General features: G+C 42.5%; 1 protein-coding gene across 1 annotated transcript in view; it reads right to left on the reverse strand.

Annotated features, from left to right (window-relative positions):
• Positions 1-1,353: 1,353 nt before the first annotated feature.
• The window catches only part of ZC3H7A (zinc finger CCCH-type containing 7A), a 38,433-nt gene continuing 20,521 nt past the window's right edge, over positions 1,354-19,265 (reverse strand). Inside the window, exons 11-23 of the mRNA XM_055562821.1 lie at positions 18,558-18,622; positions 17,825-18,011; positions 16,616-16,777; positions 13,194-13,390; positions 12,820-12,920; positions 11,987-12,168; positions 11,503-11,579; positions 10,434-10,567; positions 9,924-10,029; positions 7,291-7,399; positions 5,348-5,481; positions 3,345-3,508; positions 1,354-2,247 (exon numbers count right to left, since the gene is read on the reverse strand). Coding sequence (XP_055418796.1) covers positions 2,058-2,247; positions 3,345-3,508; positions 5,348-5,481; positions 7,291-7,399; positions 9,924-10,029; positions 10,434-10,567; positions 11,503-11,579; positions 11,987-12,168; positions 12,820-12,920; positions 13,194-13,390; positions 16,616-16,777; positions 17,825-18,011; positions 18,558-18,622 — 1,808 coding nt within the window. The 3' untranslated portion in view covers positions 1,354-2,057. The remainder of the gene's footprint in view (positions 2,248-3,344; positions 3,509-5,347; positions 5,482-7,290; positions 7,400-9,923; positions 10,030-10,433; positions 10,568-11,502; positions 11,580-11,986; positions 12,169-12,819; positions 12,921-13,193; positions 13,391-16,615; positions 16,778-17,824; positions 18,012-18,557; positions 18,623-19,265) is intronic.

The following is a 19,265-nucleotide window of genomic DNA, read 5'->3' on the forward strand; positions in this document are numbered from 1 at the left end:
AACCTGTCCAAGGAGACACATCGATTTATTAGTTTCCAATGCTGTTAATATTGCAGTTTTGCTCTTTTATACCTTATTTTCCTTCCCTCTCCTCACCCCAATACTACTCTCTTCTCTTCATTTCTGGGATGGGGATGTGACTTCATCATGGAGTAATTAGACTGATTTCCTGATGCTGAATATTCACTGATGTTGGAAGGACTGATGCTGAAGCTTCAGTATTTTGGCCACCTGATGCAAAAAGCTGACTCATTGGCAAAAACCTTGATGCTGGAAAAGAAAGTCAAAGAGAAGGGGGCAACAGAGGGTGAGATGGTTAGAGAGCATCACCGACTCAGTTCTGGGCAAACTCTGTCAGACAGTGAAGGACAGGGGAGCTTGGAGCACTGCAGTCCATGGGGTCGCAGATTAAGATATGACTTAGTGACTGAACGACTGTAAATCCTACTGCTGAGACCAAGGCTGTGGCCTGCAGGGTTCTTAGGTGGAAACCAGAGCAACAAACTGGACGACTTAGGCAGAAGTGGGATTTACTGCAAAGATGGTTCAGAGCACAGAGAACTGCAAGAGAGCCGAGGCACAGAAAATTTTGAGGTGGGGTGTGAAAATCAAAAAAATTCTCCTCTTGACCAGTCAGAGGATTCCAAACTAGGTTTCAAGCCTAGATTTCCAAGGTTAAAACAACCAACTTTTTAAACTGCAGGTTGAAACAGAACAGCAGAGATATCTTTTTTTAACATCTATTCTCCCTGGAAAGAGCACAAAAGAAGTCTGGAAGGATGGAGAAGAAAAATGTCATGAAGGCCGTCAGACTAGGGAGACTTAGCAGAACAACAGTGCTTTTGTCTCTGTGCTGACCATGTCTTCAGCAGTCTTTCAACAACCACAATGACCCTATCGAGCGCATCTCGCTCGACGGCTATCTCTGCGGAGTCCCACAGCCCACGTCCTAGCTGACCAAGTGTCCCCTTGCTGAGTGTTCATCTGAATGAAACACAGAAGAGCTCCCAGAGGGGTTAGCATGTCGGTCAATAAGAGAAGCCTTTTAGCAACCGGAATCGCAGGAGAGTGAGACAGGAGGCAGTTGCTGCCATGTCCCTCTAATTTACTTTCTGTCATTGATTGCTTAAAGAAAAGTGTTTTTTAAAAAATCTAGGGAATTCCCTGGCGATCCAATGGTTAGGATTTCATGTTTCCACTGCCAAGGACCCAGGTTCGATTGCTGGTTGGGGAACTGGGATCCCACAAGCTGCATGGAGTGCCCAGAAAAAAAAAGATCTAACCTTGTGATTTTAGGACCCAGTTTTAACAATTCTTTGTGAGGCAAGGACCATACCACAAAATGAAAGACATCTATATATAAAATCTTTATTACAGGCAATATTGGTCCATACACTACGCAATACCAACAGTACAAGTGTAATCTTTCAAAATCATCATTTAAACAGCAAAAGACCAAGAAATAAAATTTGAGTCAACTGATTATTTTTCAAAATAGTCTCAATGCACATTATCCTCAGTTCCCTTATTATAGTGAAACATACAAATACAGAAAAATACCCCATTTAACATATACTAGTGTTAAATGGTTATTTGGCTTAAAATCTGAGTTAAGAAAATCCTTTTTAGCAACCTACGTACAGATAAGTAGCGAACTTTATTAGACAAATGCGTTCCTCTTAAAAAAACGCGTGAAGAATTCATTCGTCATGTATTCTGATCCTAGTACAGGGTTTCTCTCTCACCATCATGGTTCTTATCTGAAGGACCAACTCAAGGAGTCGTCCTGGACATCACCTCTTCCCAAACACAATTCATCCAAAAGTCTGTTCAACAGATGGCAACCGGCAGTGGTCACTTCGCCATGTGATGCCCTAAGAGCCTGGCCAGACCTGTCCAACAGCCCGTTTTCCTACCTACTGTGGGTTGCTGCTCAGGAGGGACGAGAGACGCCAATACAAGCAGGAAACCTGCAGCTCCTCTGCTACGTGCCTTAGAACACTTTCAATTTTTCTGGTCAATGCCCTGATTAGGTAACATACATAAAAGCCAGCATATTAGTTTAAATCTTTAAACAAAAAACTATATTTTCCAAAGTCATTATCACTGGGGGCAATTAAGTGATCTTTTCGTGCTTTGTTGAGCTTCATCTTTAGGGCGTCTCTTCTCTCTTCCCATTCATGAAGTTCAGCGTTGCCGTGTGCAAATTTACAGCTGCTTCCTTCCGTGCAGGTACCATTCATATACCTGTTAGGACAAGTCAGCTTGGTAAGTGTCCACCCATTGTTTAGAACAATCTTTAAAATGTGCTCTTCACTACCTTTATGGTTTGTGTTAAACTTTTAGCTCAAACTCATAATCCTAGAAAAATGAGTATTTTTAATACTTTTATATTGGAGTATAATAAAAATGAGTATTTTATTGTCCTGGCATCTAGAATAGAGAAATGAGTACCTTAAACTATTTAAATGCACTAGTTAATGAAAAAGACTGATTGCTGGGGGAAAAAAAAAACACTCCACTCCTTCCTGATGCAGTAGAAAGAAAATCAGAGGGGACAGGAAGTAGAAAATAATCTTCAATAATTCTACATATCACATGGATCTAAATTGGGAAATCAAATAAGAATGGCCAACAACAAAATAAGGAGCAATTCAAAATTACCTAGCTTTTCAATGAAAAATTTTCTAACTATACTTAAAAGAGTGATACTATTAATACTACTTCCATCTGACCTGAGAAAGTTCCAGATTGACACTTGGAATATAATTCAAAGGCAGTTTCAAAAGTGATGACCATCTACTACGAAAAGATGGTTGTGAAGAGTCAGAGAATCCTCATTGCCAGCTCAGAGATCATCTGGGCAAGCCTGAATGAACTTACTTCTCTGTTTGGTTATCTTAAGATGTTTCACTCCAGTACGGGCAAACTAGTCAATCTTTTCAGGTAACTCAGGTGAGTGAAGGAAATGTTCAAGGAGCAACTAAAACTCTGAGCTCAGATGCCAACATCCAGGATTAGAAGACTTTGCCACCCAGGTACCGTGTGTACTGCATCCCAGGTAGCTCTCAGTGGCAAAGAACCTGCCTGCCAGTGCAGGAGAGGTGATGTGGGTTCGATCCCTGGGTCAGAAGATCCCCTGGAGAAGGAAATGGCAACCCACTCCAGTATTCTTGCCTAGAGAATCCCATGGACAGAGGAGCCTGGAGGGCTACAGTCCATGGGGTCACACAGAGTCTGACAACAGAAGTGATTTAGCCGGCACCCTGTCTACTGATACAATGACTGTGGAATTCAAGCCAGACCAGCAGAGTTCAGGTGGGAAGCTGCAGAGGCCCACGTACCTATCACAAATACTAAAATACCCCGTTGGAAAGCGGTGCTGCCAGCAGTACTGGTCGTCCTCAGTGTGGAAGACCTTCTCTTTGTGCTTCTCGGAGGAGATGTGGTCCTGCCACTGCTTCTCACTGTTGCAGTTCTTCCCGCACATCCAGCAGTGAAAGTCCACCTGCAGCGCACGGAAGACAGGAGTCGCGTAAGCAGCTGCTGTCCGGGGGGCCCCCTGATGGGTCACCCGTGTTCAGGCCCCAGATTGACTAAAAACAACTCCACCTAAGGCCCACATTCGATTCCTGGGGAGCCCGGCCAGCGGGGGTAGCTGGGAGAGATGGGCTGAGGGTCCCCCCAGCACATAGGAAGCAGAGAGCCAGGGCAATGAGCTGGGCCGGGGGTCCAGGCACTCTCTAGCAAGAAGCCGGTGTGCCAACAAGGGTGTCTGTCGGGAGGATGGGGGGCCAGGTTCAAACCAGGGTCCCGGGGAGGATAAATACCATGAGGAAAATCAGAGAGGATGCAAAAGCCCAGGGCTCGCCTGCTGTGCAAGAACAAGGAGCAGCAACTCCACTCTTGCACATGAACTGAGCCCCTACTGCGGGCCAGGACGTGTGCCAGGGGCCGGGGAAGTACCCATGCTGGGAAAACGCCGCCCCGGGGGCACAGACCCAGGGACTATATTAGGAACCCTGTGCTGCCACAGATGCAAGCGTGCAGTGTTTGAAGAGTACTTCCCAAGTGCCCTGGGTCAGAATCCTGTGTGACGCTGGGTAAGAACAGGTTTACAGAGGGACTGCCCTGGCAGTGCAGTGGTCATGACCCTGTGCTTCCAATGCAGGGGATGTGGGTTTGATCCCTGGCGGGGGAACCAGGATCTCACATGCTAGGTGGTGCTGGGGGACGGGGGCAAGGAGGCGGAGAGAACAGGGTCACAGTGACTCTCACGACCCAGCAAGTTGGGGTGACCCTGCTCTGGAAACCCCAGCAGTACTTTAGGTGGCAAGGCAATCGGCGCTGAGCCTGGGCAGAGAGGGCAGAGTCCACAGGGCTTATCGTGAGCAGAGACATGTCTCTGACCTGGGTCTGATTGATTCAATTCAGAGAGAGGCCAAAAAAAAACTGGAAACAAGGAGCAGAGTTAACGCGTACGTCTGTGTCAGTTTAAAACACCACGCTGGGCAGAACTACAGATTAGGAACAGACAGTCCAAGATATGGAGACACGGCCTGGAAAGAGACACACTGGACCTGGTCCCTCTGGGAAGGGTGACAACTGGGGTTCCAACCTCATCTGTGACATTTTATTTACCTAACAGAAGCAAACACGGCAAACTGTTAACATCAGTTGACTTGGGATGGTCGGCTCAAGATACCCTGTATTAACCCCTTTACTTTTCTGGAAAAATGTTAAAGCAAGCCCAGTGAAACAGCACAGGTGACTTATGTCTGGGGTGGAACCCAGAGACAGAGGCCAGACTGCAGGAGGATGGTAAGGGAATATGAGGACTGGGGGTGGGGTGGGGTGGGCAGTTCCCTGATGGTCTAGTGGTTAAGACTCCAGTGCAGGGGGCATGGGTTCAATCCTTGGCTGGGGAGCCAAGATCCCACGTGCTGCATAGCATCCCATCCAGAAACAAGGAGGAGCATCCCATCCAGAAACCCAGCTGCGTGTGGGGAACCCTCGGTTCCTGAGCACCTGCGTGGCCCAGCAGCGGGATATACCCTCAGGCTCATCACGCTTTGCATCTCCGTCACAGAGGCATTCCATAAGCTACGCAGGGTCTCAGGCCAGTGACTCATCAGCTCCTGCTTCCAGAGTCAGAAAAAGGAGGCAGGAAAGGAGTTTTTAGGACAGAGAGGCTTAGACTCACAGAAGGGAGCCAGCGCAAAGAGAAGATGAAGACACCGGGAGGCAGGCAGGCCAGCTGGGAGCGAGGGAGCCAGGTCTGGGAGAAGGTGGGAAAGAAAAGAAAGGCCCGGAAGCACAGGCAAGGGCACCAACCTGCGGTACTTACAGTAACTTCCGCGTAATCTGTCGGCATGTGGATTTGCTTTCCATTCTCTTTGCTGGACTGACTGGCTGCATCATCGCTTTTTTCACTTTTTTGGCTCTTTAGCCAGAGTTCATAAAACTGCTCCATATCTTGTACTACAGAAAAATGAACTCCTTTCAGCGGCAAATATTTAAAGACACCATTTAAAGCATGCACTGTTTTTGCATCAGTCAGCATAATTTTCAAAAGAAAATCAAGAGGCAAACAGAGACCGATTATGTATTAGGCACGAGAGACGGGCCAGTTCCAGACGCTCAGGGTAAGAACCAAATTCAGGTCTTTTAGGGTACAGACAAACATTAGTTTTCAAGATTGATGAACTCCTCCCTGCATTTGCAAGACACCTTGTGGGTGTTTAAAATTCAGAAACCCAAGACTTCCCTGGTGGTCCAGTGGTTAGGATTCTGTGCTTCCACTGCAGGGGACACAAGCTTGATCTCTGGTCAGGGAACTAAGATCCCACATGCCGCATGGTGCAGCCAAAAAATAAAATTCAGAAGCCATTTCAAGGGCATTGCTGAAAAGGAAAGACACGGCTTCACAATGGCCCACGTCAAACACATGTTCTCAGTGCCGTAAACACTCAGGCAACTTACACAGCTCCTCACTGTTTACTGAGAAAGGTGAGAAACCTACCATAGGGACCAAGATTCTGACCCTGATGGGGCCCCGTCAGGCCAGCTCCTGTCCCAGGGGACTGACACACAGGGGTGCAATTTACAACAGCACGGTGATGACCAGGTCCTGGGCTGTGGCTGCAAGCTGCTTCTTACAGTAGGAACAAGTGTATCCGGCACTACCACCCACTGATAAAACTAAGGTTTCTAGGCCTCAGCACCACCTGTGTGCTGAGCCGGGTAATTCCTTGCGGCTGGATAAGCCTTGTGCACTATACGATGTTTAACAGTCTCCCTGGCCTCTGCCCACCAGCTGCCAGTAGCACTGCCCCCCAAGTCATAACAATAAAAAAGGTCCAGATGCTACCAACTGTCCCTAAGGGGAGAGGCGTGTGGGTGGCAAAATTCATCCCTAGCTGAGAGGTACTGAGTTTAAAAAAAAAAAAAAAGCCGGAAATGAGGATCTGGTCAAAACCTGGCTCTACTGTCTGCTCAAGTGTTTCTAACAATATACCTCCAGCTAAGATTAGAGATAAAATAGGAAATCCTTCTTCCTTCAGGCCAGTGGTAGCAGGAATTGCTGCAAGAGCCCTGATTTGTAAGGATACCTTCAGGAAGGCCAAGCTCAAGTCCTCACTCCAAGCAAGGAGTCCCACTCACACAAGTCACTGAATGTTTACATGGCTGAAATACAATAGGTGATGTGCTTAAATCAGATTGGTTCTTGAAATCCCCAGATTGCAGATCTTAAGCCATCCATAAATTTTGATCAGTTTACTTAAGACTGAAGAACAATGATCCTGGTAGCAAAACCTTTTCTGGTCAGAAGTGAAAGGTTGCCTGAGGCTTCTTTCCAAGGCTCTCACAGTAAAACTGATGCTTGACCAAGACAAACATTCTCTCCTTGGGCCTTTGCGTCTGGGCCTGTTCTACCCATAAGAGTTCCCAGAAGAAACCTCCAGTTCCAACCTGATGAATTCAGGGGTGACTCTTCAAACAGGAGCAGGTGATCTGACCTGAGCACTCGTGGAAGGACTGACCTTCCCCAGTGACTCAGGGACACGCCTATGATGTCAGAGGACGCTGACCTATGTTTTTGTATCCAAATTTGACCTAAGCAAACATGATTGGTGGTCAGACTCTGCTTCACTGATAAAATGAGATAATGGTTTAGAGCACAGACTGCCTTCTGTGTTCCCTGTGAGCTGGCAATTTACAGGAAGGAAAGAGACTTCCAGGCGAGCTGGATTCCGTGGGTGTCGAGGCCATGCTTAACCATCAACTTACTCCCGTTCTCCTTCATGTAGGTCCACACTTCTCGTTCCTCAGGACTGTGAGCAAAGGAACAGTTTCCAATGTACTGACATTTTTTCCCAGAAGCGATATGATTGCACAGCTGTATAAAAAAAAAATACATGAATATGCTTTAAGACAGAGTACACTGAGTAAAACTACCTAATTTTTACATGTAAGCAAAATAAATATTATCCATGCTAATGCTGAATAATATAATTTTTAAATGAGATTAATTTGCTCCTATTCAAATTGACTCTAAGCCTCAAAGACATGAGATGATATCAAGCTTTCTGTCTCAAAACTTTTCAAAAGAGCATAAGTATGGAACTGGAATATGGAACATTTTCTTATGAGAAAATGTCAATCGATTCACTTATTCAGAGTATCTGCTTTTAACACAGCAGAGCACTTTATCTCTGTGGTGCAAGTCTCTGGCCCCCTCAATATGACACATGCTACTCTCCTCTGCCTGACACCCAGGATACCTCCTTGTCAGCGCTTGGCAAGCAGGAAAGAAACTGCAGACGCCTCCAATAAACAAGGTCAGAGAAAACCTCCGACGTTTACTTCTCACCGACACTGGCAGCTAATCTCAGTCATCATTCACTAGTTCTGCAGTGTCAGAAGACAATTATTCCACTAACCAGGCCATCCAGTTATATAGCATTCAAGTAATACCTCTTGTGGTTATTTGCATTTTTATTTTACAGAGTAAATACAGTGGTACTGATAGGAAAAATAAAGTGATAGCAGTCAGCAGAACACAGATTTCCCTAAGACCCGGGACTATTAAGAACTCGGAACAACACTGTCACCTAGAGCTCATTCCTAAGTATTATCAACGTACTTGTCTTTATGGAGCATAAATCCTGGTAGGATTCACTGTTAGCTTGTCTTAGTTTATCCGTGTTTCAACAGAGCTGGCTCTATGTATTAGTTTACAAAACAGTAAATGCTTAGCATTGACTTTCACCAAAAATTAAGAAGCAGTTAACACTAAACACTGCTCCTTTCCTCCTCTGAACCAAAGTCAGGGACCCCCCCAAAGTCAGGGACCCCCCAACCCCTTTATAATTTTTTTTCAGGAAGTCAATAGTCAACAAAACATTCTTGTGATGGATTTTCTTATCTTCTTTTCCCAGTCAAGCCCCAGGAAGTACTTAGGTATTACTAGGTAGACACTGATCATTGTCTTTCAAAGCTCAGTGATAAGGAGCAGGGAGAAGAGAAGATAAAGGAGAAGGCCGCTCTGTGCTGGGTTTTTACACAACACCATCTCACCATCTTCCCTAGGATGCAATAATTCCCATTTACAGATGAGCAAACTGAGGCTAACTAACTGGCTCTTCGGGCAGACCCTGAAGCCCATCCTCTCTCCGCCTCGCCACACTGCCTACGCACATACACGCACACAGAGTATTATTTCTTCTTTTAGAAAAAGGACCCCTTAGCAATATCTAGAGGGGTAGGGAAACAGAGGAAATGGGTTCCTGTAAATGCAGTGTGGAACACCGCATCTGCAATGAGAGAATAATCAGTGGCTGTAGGCAGCTGCCTCATGAGCTAAAACTGTTCCCAGTCGTCTTTGTTTTGGCAAAATTTTGAGGAGTACATCTATAATCTCCACTATCTACTGAAGCACAAGATAATCACTGGTTCTAATAAGCCTTCCTCCTCTCTTTTTATAGCCCACTAATAAATCACCCGTATCTATGAGGCTGAAACCACAGTGGATAAACACAAACACATCACCTCCTTCAAAGACTGGCCTTGTAACCTGTGTTAAGTTTCACAAACTGCAAGGTGCCCTGGGTGATGGGAAATGAACCCGTCTCTTCCTCAACTCCTTGGCAGTTTGGAGAAGGAGCCTCGTCAGTGGAGACTCTGCAGCCCATCTGCACTGCTGCTCTGGGCAAAAGACTCTCTCCATGTTTCCTCCGTTGGGGCAGAAAGCGCCCCTCACCTGAGCTCAGGTATAACCCCACCAGACCCTCTCTTGTGAACAAGAAAGTCGGGCCAGTTCCAAGCTTTGCCCAGACGACCATGTATGGGACCAGAGGGACCAAGATGAAACGTGCCACCTTGTAAGTCAGTTCGGTGTTCTCAATCTAAGGGCTTTGGGGGAACATGTTGCTCTAACAGGAAGCATTTTTCCCTTGGGTTACTTCAAGAAAATCCTGTAACATTAGGTATCCTTTAGCGAGTATCCATTGCTTCAGTGAAAGAAACAGGCGTGATAAAAAAAAAAAAAAAACCCCACACCAAAAACTCATCAATAGAGTTAATAACACAGAAAGTCTTGGGTTTGATAGCAAAGTTGAGGAATCAATGAAATTCTCTCCCATTTGCTCACAGTCATTCATCTGGAAAATAAGCTGAGTCTAGACCATCACTTTTCTCTAGCTCATTTTTCTAGGTCTCCTAAGTAACTCATTCCAATCAATCTAAAAGCTGCGCCAGAGCCACACACACAAAAGGGGAAGGAAAACGAAAGGACCACTTAGATTTTAGTAACACGACGAGCATTATTTAAAGGGCACCAGTTTCCATCTGAATTACTACTACTTTCTAATGATTTGAAATGCCTAATAAAAAAAAAAGTGGCTTAAAAATTACGTATGTACATCAAACTGTAAAGGCATTTGTTTCTTTGTGGGAAGAGGACGGATGTTCATCCACTTCTTACGTTCAATAGACATCACTCTCATCGCACGACGATCTTTGGTCCACCTAAGAAAAATGGAGTTCAGAAAAAACAAAAACACAGTGGCAAAGGCATAATATACAGGGGCAGGTACAAAGTCTGTACCCAAGGGACCAGAGATTTTTTTTTTTTCAACCCTTCTAAAAGAAATGCCTTATGATTCTGTCATTTTACTTCCTGTTGATATTTATGAACAGACATTCCCTATGAATCCTAAACAAGGAAATGGTAAAATACAGGAAAAACACTATTGAATTTTGTTGAATTCTTAGCTACTAAAGCCTAAAAATCTCTTTCCTTTTGGTTTGCAATTACTCCTAAATTGTCTACTTTCCTTTGCTCTCCTCACAGCCTTAATCTTTTTTCTTATATGTACAATTTTATGCCCCTGAAAAGAAACAGGCACTATTTGCACACACACACTACTTACGAATGCCTTGCTTTTGCACTGCAATATTTTCTGTTTTTGTCTGGTTCAATGACTTGGCCATTTCTCAGACACTGAGCACATACAAATTTTATCTTCATATTAAGGGATCCAGGCATTATTTGATTGCCAAGTACCTTAAGTAATTAAGAGATCAGTTTTAATCGAACAGAAAACCATTTTCTGAGAACACATTCATTCACCATGCACAACTGTGAGCTATTATTTTTTTTTAATATAACAGCACACAACTTCTGTTCTTGTCTGGTCTGATGATTTGACCACTATATATACGATCTGATAACTAAATCTCCAGTTCTCTAGCCAAATATAAGAGAATATGATGAAAGTAGTTTACAGATGCCAAACCTCAATTTATCAAAGCCAGCTCTGGTGTTAATGTTTAGGATTTGTGGGGAGAAAAGAAGGAAGATGGCTGGATAAAGCAGTCTGGCTAAGTGGTAAGCAAAACTACATAGTCTACCTCCCCTACTCCGAGGATCCCCACAGCCCAAGACCCCAAGTGTTTTGCCAAATAAACTAAATAAGAAAACTGTATCCTGGAACTTCCCTGAGAGTCCAGTAGTCAGGACTCTGCGCTTTGTACTGCAGGGGAAGTGGATTCAATCCCTGGTTGGGGCACTAAGATTTTACATGCTATGTGGTGTGATCAAAAGACAAAATAATTAGAGAAAATTGTACCCTATATTCTTTTCTTCTTTGGCTATGCAGGACCTTAGTTTCCTGACCAGGGATCAAACCCATGGCCCCTGCAGTGGAGTCGCCGAGTCCTAAGCACTGGACCACCAGGGAATTCCCTAACCTGTATTCCTGGCAGGTGCTATGAGATGCCTAGTTTTTTGTTTTTTTTTTTATCTTAATGATAATCAACTAAAATTCAGAAAATTTTTTTCACATTTACACAATTTTTTTTCCCATTTAACTCAATAAACTCAAGAAAAGAGAGTTACTGGATTGTATGGAAGTATAAACTGCATCTGCCAACTACTAACATTCACCAGGCGATTCCAGAAAAGATCCCAAATGCAGAAAGGATAAAGGAAAAACATACCTGAGCTCCAGGTACGTTAGCTTCCAAATTTTGCCAATATCGTTTAGATTCCTGGGCAATATCATCATGTGAGATACCTGAGAAATGCCGAAGACTTTTTTTTAAGGATCTTAACGCAATACCAGGCCACCTGTCTAGGCACAGTCAGACTCAATGCTTTACCCCCATTTGGCATAATCTGTCACCAAGGAGGAATATCATACTACTCTTTTGAAATGGAATCTTTACAAATACAGCTCTTGGTGCCTTCCGAAGAATCTTTCTTCCTCACAAATCCGTACTGCATACATGAACTTGTATCAGCAATTGCTTATACGAGACTACATTCAAAATAGGCCACTTGAAAGATGAAGTGACTCAGGTTTAAGACTCAGGGTAAAATCTACAGTGCTGCCACACCAGACTGATGGAGAAGGTCTTCGATACCATTTCGTAAACCCTGACTGCTCTTGAGGGGACGTGTCTCAATCTCGCACAAACCTACCTGTTTCATTTTGTAATATCCAGACTTTCAATTCTACAAGACTATGTGCATAAAAGCATTCGTCTTCCCTTAAACAGCCATATCGAACCTCATGTCGGCATAAATCAAGCTGACACTGGCCATGAAAAGAACGTATTTTGGAATACTTTACTGTTGTCTCTCGCAAAATGTGGACAAGGCACCTACGAGGAAAATGGAGTGACATTTTACTTCTGTTCTACCATAGCTTTTTAAAAAAAATGTATATACACGTGTGTGTGTGTGTGTGCTTAACCGCTCGGTCATGTCTGACTCTGCGAGTCGATGGACTGTAGCCCGCCAGGCTCTTATCCATGGGATACTCAGGCAAGAACACTAGAGTGGGTTGTCATTCCCTTTTCCAGCAGATCTTCCCAATCCAGGGATCAAACCCATGTCTCCTGCATTACGGTGGATTTTTTTACCATCTGAGCGACCAGGAAGCCCATATACACATACAAAATGTAAAATTCTAGACTGAAAATACATTTTAAATCTTTATCAGAAAAAAACAAATCACTGTATGCAACTGTAGGATTAATTGGGGAGAGGAGAGGATAATTATGTTAGGCTATATTAAAATACCTAAATCCATGTCCTGAGAAGCTATAAATCAGTATTGCTTTTCTGTATTAAATCTTAATAATTCATTTTAAAATTCTCAGCAAAACCTATTAGCTGTTTAAAAACAGTCACCATGTTTCAAAACAACAACAAAAGGAGAGGGGAACGCCTGGGAAGATACTACTCTGGTTTTATTGGTATCTAAAAAGAGGATTAATTTTGTCTAAAAATATTAGAAAATACCAACATACTTATTGTCTTCAAATTCATGCTTTGTAACCGGATGAGAACAAGAAGTAGAATTATCTTTGTTTCTTTTACTTATCATTCTAGGCTTATGATCAAAACATTTCTGAAACAGAGAAGAAGAATTATCGTAAAAATGTATTACAAGATGATAGCTTTTGTGTGATGCTGATGACGTTCATACTTACACATTACAAGCATATGTCAATTAACACTCAGCAAATAGGATGTCTTAATGTTATTCTTTTGGATAGTAACAGTGGCTACCATTGCTAAGCAAATGCTTTAGCATACAGCAGGACCAGAGCGAAGCACTTGATACTTCTGGGTCAGAAACCACCACCTGTTTCACAGTCGAAAGAAGACTTGGAGACAGTACCTCACAAAGGAATATAAATTCTCCAAGATGCTCCTGGAACAGTCTGAACACGGTAAAGCTGATCTTTCCATTGCCACCAAAGAAAGCCTCTCTGCTGAATGCCCCCTTCCGCTCCAGCGTCCAGACATCTATCTCCTCCTGGCAATAAGCAAATGTGCAGTGGCCTGAATATCTACATTCCTCCTCAGCAGCAACATCTAGAAAGACAGGAAATTAACAGAGGTGGGATGGATTAGGAGATTGGGATTGGCATGCATATACTAATATGAATAAAACAGGTAATTAATGACAACCGACTGTATAGCACAGGGAATTCTACTCAATGCTCTGTGGTGACCTAAATGGGAGGAAAATCCAAGGAAGAAGGGATGTATGTATACGTGTGGCTGATTCACTTTGCTGTAAAGCAGAAACTAACGCAACATTGTAAAGTAACTATCCTCTGAAAAAGGAAAAAAAAATAATAGATTTTCAAACAAAATAAAAAAAAAACACTAGGGGGGAGACAGGGAATTAAAAGACATTTAAAGCATGGGCCACTGTGTTTTCAAAGCTAATGAATATTAAACACACTAAGGGCATTGTTTACATTTTTGTAACAATTAATGGATAGCTTCAAACCATGGTACACATATTACTATGCAGGAATGGTGTATTGAAAGCATCAAAGTGTTAGTTGCTCAGCTGTGTCTGACTCTTTGCGACCCCGTGGACTGTAGCCTGCCAGGCTCATGGAATTCTCCAGGCAAGAATACCAGAGTGGGTAGACATCCCCTTCTCCAGGGGATCTTCTTGCCCCAGGATTGAACCTGGGTCTCCCGAATTGCAGGGAGATTCTTTACCAATCTGAGCCACCAGGGAAGTCCCAATGGTATTGACTCTTAAAACAAACAAACAAACGAACAAACAAAAAATAGCAGCACAATTCTAAATTACTTTTATTTCAGACAGGGCAAAAAAAGCCCTGATGTTTGCATGTTCACCACTTAAGTTTAAAAAATCATTTCAGTTCAGTCACTCAGTCGTGTCCAACTCCTTGAGACCCCATGGACTGCAGCACGCCAGGCCTCCCTGTCCATCACCAACTCCCCGAGTTTACTCAAACTGATGTCCATTGAGTCAGTGATGCCATCCAACCACCTCATCCTGTGTCATCCCTTTCTCCTGCCTTCAATCTTTCCCAGCATCAGGGTCTTTGCAAATGAATCAGCTCTTTGCATCAGGTGGCCAAAGGACTGGAGTTTCAGCTTCAACATCAGTGCTTCCAATGAATATTCAGGACTGATTTCCTTCAGAATGGACTGGTTGGATCTCGTTGCAGTCCAAGGGACTCTCAAGAGTCTTCTCCAGCACCACAGTTCAAAAGCATCAATTCTTCAGCGCTCAGCTTTCTTTATAGTCCAACTCTCACAATCATACATGATCACTGGAAAAACCATAGCCTTGACTAGATGGACATCTGTTGGCAAAGTAATGTCTCTGCTTTTTAATATGCTGTCTAGGTTGGTCATAACTTTTCTCCCAAGGAGTAAGTGTCTTTTAATTTCATGGCTGCAATTACCATCTGCAGTGATTTTGGAGCCCAGAAAAATAAACTCTGACACTGTTTCCAGTGTTTCTCCATCTATTTGCCATGAAGTGATGGGACCGGATGCCATGATCTTTGTTTTCTGAATGTTGAGCTTTAAGCCAACTTTTATGCTCTCCTCTTTCACTTTCATCAAGAGGCTCTTTAGTTCTTCTTCACTTTCTGCCATAAGGGTGGTATCATCTGCATATGTGAGGTTATTGATATTTCTCCCGGCAATCTTGATTCCAGCTTGTGCTTCTTCCAGCCCAGCATTTCTCATGATGTACTCTGCATGTAAGTTAAATAAACAGGGTGACAATATACAGCCTTAATGTACTCCTTTTCCTATTTGGAACCAGTCTGTTGTTCCATGTCCATTTCTAACTGTTGCTTCCTGACCTGCATACAGATTTCTCAAGAGGCAGATCAGATGGTCTGGTATTTCCATCTCTTTCAGAATTTTCCACAGGTTATTGTGATCCACACAGTCAAAGGCTTTGGCATAGTCAATAAAGCAGAAATAGATGTTTTTCTGGAACCCTCTTGCTTTTTCGATGATCCAACAGATGTTGGCAATTTGATCTCTGGTTCCTCTGCCTTTTCTAAAACCAGCTTGAACATCTGGAAGTTCACGGTTCATGTATTGCTGAAGCCTGGCTTGGAGAATTTTGAGCATTAGCTTACTAGCATGTGAGATGAGTGCAATTGTGTGGTAGTTTGAGCATTCTTTGGCATTGCCTTTCTTTGGGATTGGAATGAAAACTGACCTTTTCCAGTCCTGTGGCCACTGCTGAGTTTTCCAAATTTGCTGGCATATTGAGTGCAGCACTTTCACAGCATCATCTTTCAAGATTTGAAATAGCTCAACTGGAATTCCATCACCTCCACTAGCTTTGCTCGTAGTGATGCTTCCTAAGGCCCATTTGACTTCACATTCCAGGATGTCTGGCTCTAGGTGAATGATCACACTATCGTGATAATCTGGGTTATGAAGATCTTTTTTGTACAGTTCTTCTATGTATTCTTGCCACCTTTTCTTAATATCTTCTGCTTCTGTTAGGTCCATACCATTTCTGTCCTTTATTGAGCCCATCTTTGCATGAAATGTTCCCTTGGTATCTCTAATTTTCTTGAAGAGATCTCTAGTCTTTCCCATTCTATCATTTATGGACATTCAAAGCTCATTTCCTGAATATTCATTGGAAGGAATATGCTGAAGCTGAAGCTCCAATACTTTGGCCACCTAATGTGAAGAACTGACTCACTGGAAAAGACCCTGATGCTGGAAAGGATTGAAGGCAGAAGGAAAAGGGGACAACAGAGGTTGGGATGGTTGGGTGGCATCACCAACTCAGTGGACATGAGTCTGAGCAAATTCCAGGAGTTGGTGATGGGCAGGGAAGCCTAGAGTGCTGTAGGCCATGGGGTAGCAGAGTCAGACTATGACTGAGCAACCTAATTGACTGAAAGCTCATTTAGGTGGAGCGGTCTGACAAAATGAAACCACTATGTTTCTCTCAAACATGTATTAAAAGAGTAACATTATCAAAACCTTAGTTCAGTGTTCTGATTCTGTTTAGACTATGTCAGAGAACCCAAAGTTTGAGACAGTTTTCTCTTTAAAACCTGGTAAAACCCCTATTTCAATAAATAACTATTAAATACCCACTAGACAGCAAATTAAAAGCAAAGGTAAAAATAATACAAAAAAATACTAATCTTTCAAACCAAGGAATTTGCTGTTAACTCTAAACATTTTTAGTAACAGTAATACTGGGACCACTGCAATAAAAGTAGCAAATTGTTTCTCAGTTAGGCCATGGTACACCAATTAAGTAATTATAGCACATACCTTTACATATATAATAAGGTCCTTCATAATTTGTTTTTGTCGGTCTTGGACGTATTTTTTTCCATGACTTATCTTCTACATTCTTTATCCTACCAATTAAAATATCTTTCTTACATTTATGGTCTAGATTAGCATGATAAGTGAAATCCATTAGCTTAGGGCCTGAAAAAGATATTAAAAGGATTGTTCATATGCACAAGAAGTATCGTTTCATTTTACAGGCACAGTTATAAGCAGATGTGAACAACTGAATAATGATTATTAAATTCCCATGAAAAAGTCCTTTCATAACCCCCAAGTATAAACAAGCTAGGGAAAGTAATTTTTGTCTTTTGTGCTGTCAGACAAAACACAAAGATCAGAACAAAAACACCAGTGCTCCCAAGATATAACCCTTATTTAATTATTAGAATAAGAATTCTAATGGCTTCTAAAGGTAAAGTGAAAGTGAAAGTCGCTCAGTCATGTCCAACTCTTTGTGACCCCATGGACTCTATAGTCCATGAATTCTCCAGGTCAGAATACTGGAGTGGGTAGCCTTTCCCTTCTCCAGGGGATCTTCCCAACCCAGGGATCGAATCCAGGTCTCCCACATTGCAGGCAGATTCTTTACCAGCTGAGCCATGAGGGAAGCCCAAGAATACTGGAATGGGTAGCCTATCCCTTCTCCAGCAGTTCTTCCCAATCCAGGAATCGAACCAGGATCTCCTGCATTGCAGGCGGATTCTTTACCAACTGAGTAAAGGTAAAGCATGTGCTTAAATAAACTAAGAAAGAAAATGAATTTGGGCCCCGTTTAGAGTAAACTGTGTTTGTATCACGTGACTTAGGGGTAAAGATATGAAATAACCCAACAGAAAGTACTCTAATTTTCACAAACACTGTATCACATGCTGGTCTTAAAATGCTTTTTTTCTAGTTCTCACTCTATTTGAAAATGTTCACATTCTTAAACATATGCTTAAAATACAAAGAACTTTCAAAATCAGGTCAACGTTCTATTCCAAATGATTCTATACATAAAATTATATCAAAGAAGAACCGAGACTTATCCTATTAGACTCTAAAGGCTCCTAATCAATGATTGCTGCTTCTTTAGAAAGAACTCAAAAAAAGATGCAAGAGTCACAACAGTTGGTGTTTCCACTTAGATTTACAAATTCCTAAGAACTCTCAGGTTATTGACTAGCTCCTTGGTTTGGTCCTGACCTGATTTTACGAAACAGATCTGGCAAGCTTGTCTCAGTTCATGGGTTCCTTCAAGGGGATGTCTTGGGGTCACTGAAGAAGTGGGTTTAGTTACTGCACTTCCAAAAAAGTTTCCGAAGTCATTCCGAGGGTGACTTGAAATTCCCAGGAAACTCTCAGAAGCAAACAGACTGCCTGGTCCATTCATCTGCAAGAAGCATAAGAAAACAAAAAACAAAAAAACAAAAAACAGCCAACAAATATTGCACTATCACTAAAGAAGAAAACAAACACATCTGAAAAATGAGACATTCTGCACAGACTAGACATAGGACTATCCTGTCCTTACTACATTTCTATTTAAAAACCATTTCCTTCTACATTTTCCTGTCTTTGGGGTCTCTAGGCCCCTCCCCCACATTTTGGGATGCTCCATGAGTTGTTATAAGCGATGGGTAATTGTTCTGCTTCATCAGCCAACAGGGTTTTCATGCCCTGATCTTGCAATTCTTCGTCATTCACACTGCGCTAAAGCCTCTTACACTGTTGATTAATTTGCCATGACAGATCCAGCCTTAAACACAGAGCACTTATTACTGGATGTTCCAGAAGAGTCTTATTTTAGCACTCTTTCCCACAGCACACACAAAATTCCAGGGAGCTGGTACCGTTCATTCAAATAACTCAGTTACTTAAGTAAAAGACCTATTTGCAATTTAAGCGACGAAGTTACAAAAGAGGAAGTGGCACTTACAAGTAAAAGGGAAGAATTACTGTTGTTAAGCGCTGTTCCCTCTCTAGAAGTTGAGGTGGACAGATCTAAAATAATAAAAAAACTTCAACAGACCTTTTCATTCTAATCATGTAATAAGAACATCAGGGCTTAGCAGCTCACTATGGCTTCCCACCTTATTTCCCCTCCCAGTTCTGAGAAGTTTTCTTGCTCATTATTGACACCCAAAGAGGGCTATGGAGTCTCTCCTCTCCTCCAGAAACCAAGGACATAAATAATCCTTAGACAAACAAATTTCAATAAAAAGCAATTTTTCAGAGACATGAGCTAAGGCAGGGCCTATCAAATGGGAATGTTAAAAAGACTAAGAAGATAATTCATATTAAAAAGGGGAAAGGATTCTCTTTTGAAAGTATGAAGCAGAAACTCATCAAAACATTAAGAGAATCAGTCGGGTTCAATTTCTTTCTCTTAGTCTACCACTCAATTACTTTCTCTCTGCCCTCTGTTTTCCACAAATTTTCATTTGTTCAGTTGCCAATCTTTAAATCAATTATTTTGACGTTGATTCATTTAACTGTAATGATGCCTGACAAAAATATGAAGATTTTTCTTGTGGCTACTTAAAGGATACATTAAGCCTAGGATTACAAAAACAGGAGTCAGGCCCAAACCTCAGCAATCCCTTGCCAAAGTAAAGCACCATGGTTTGCTATGGATGAAGCCAAA

Source organism: Bubalus kerabau, chromosome 23, assembly GCF_029407905.1.
Source record: "Bubalus kerabau isolate K-KA32 ecotype Philippines breed swamp buffalo chromosome 23, PCC_UOA_SB_1v2, whole genome shotgun sequence".
NCBI classification, from domain to species: domain Eukaryota; kingdom Metazoa; phylum Chordata; class Mammalia; order Artiodactyla; family Bovidae; genus Bubalus; species Bubalus kerabau.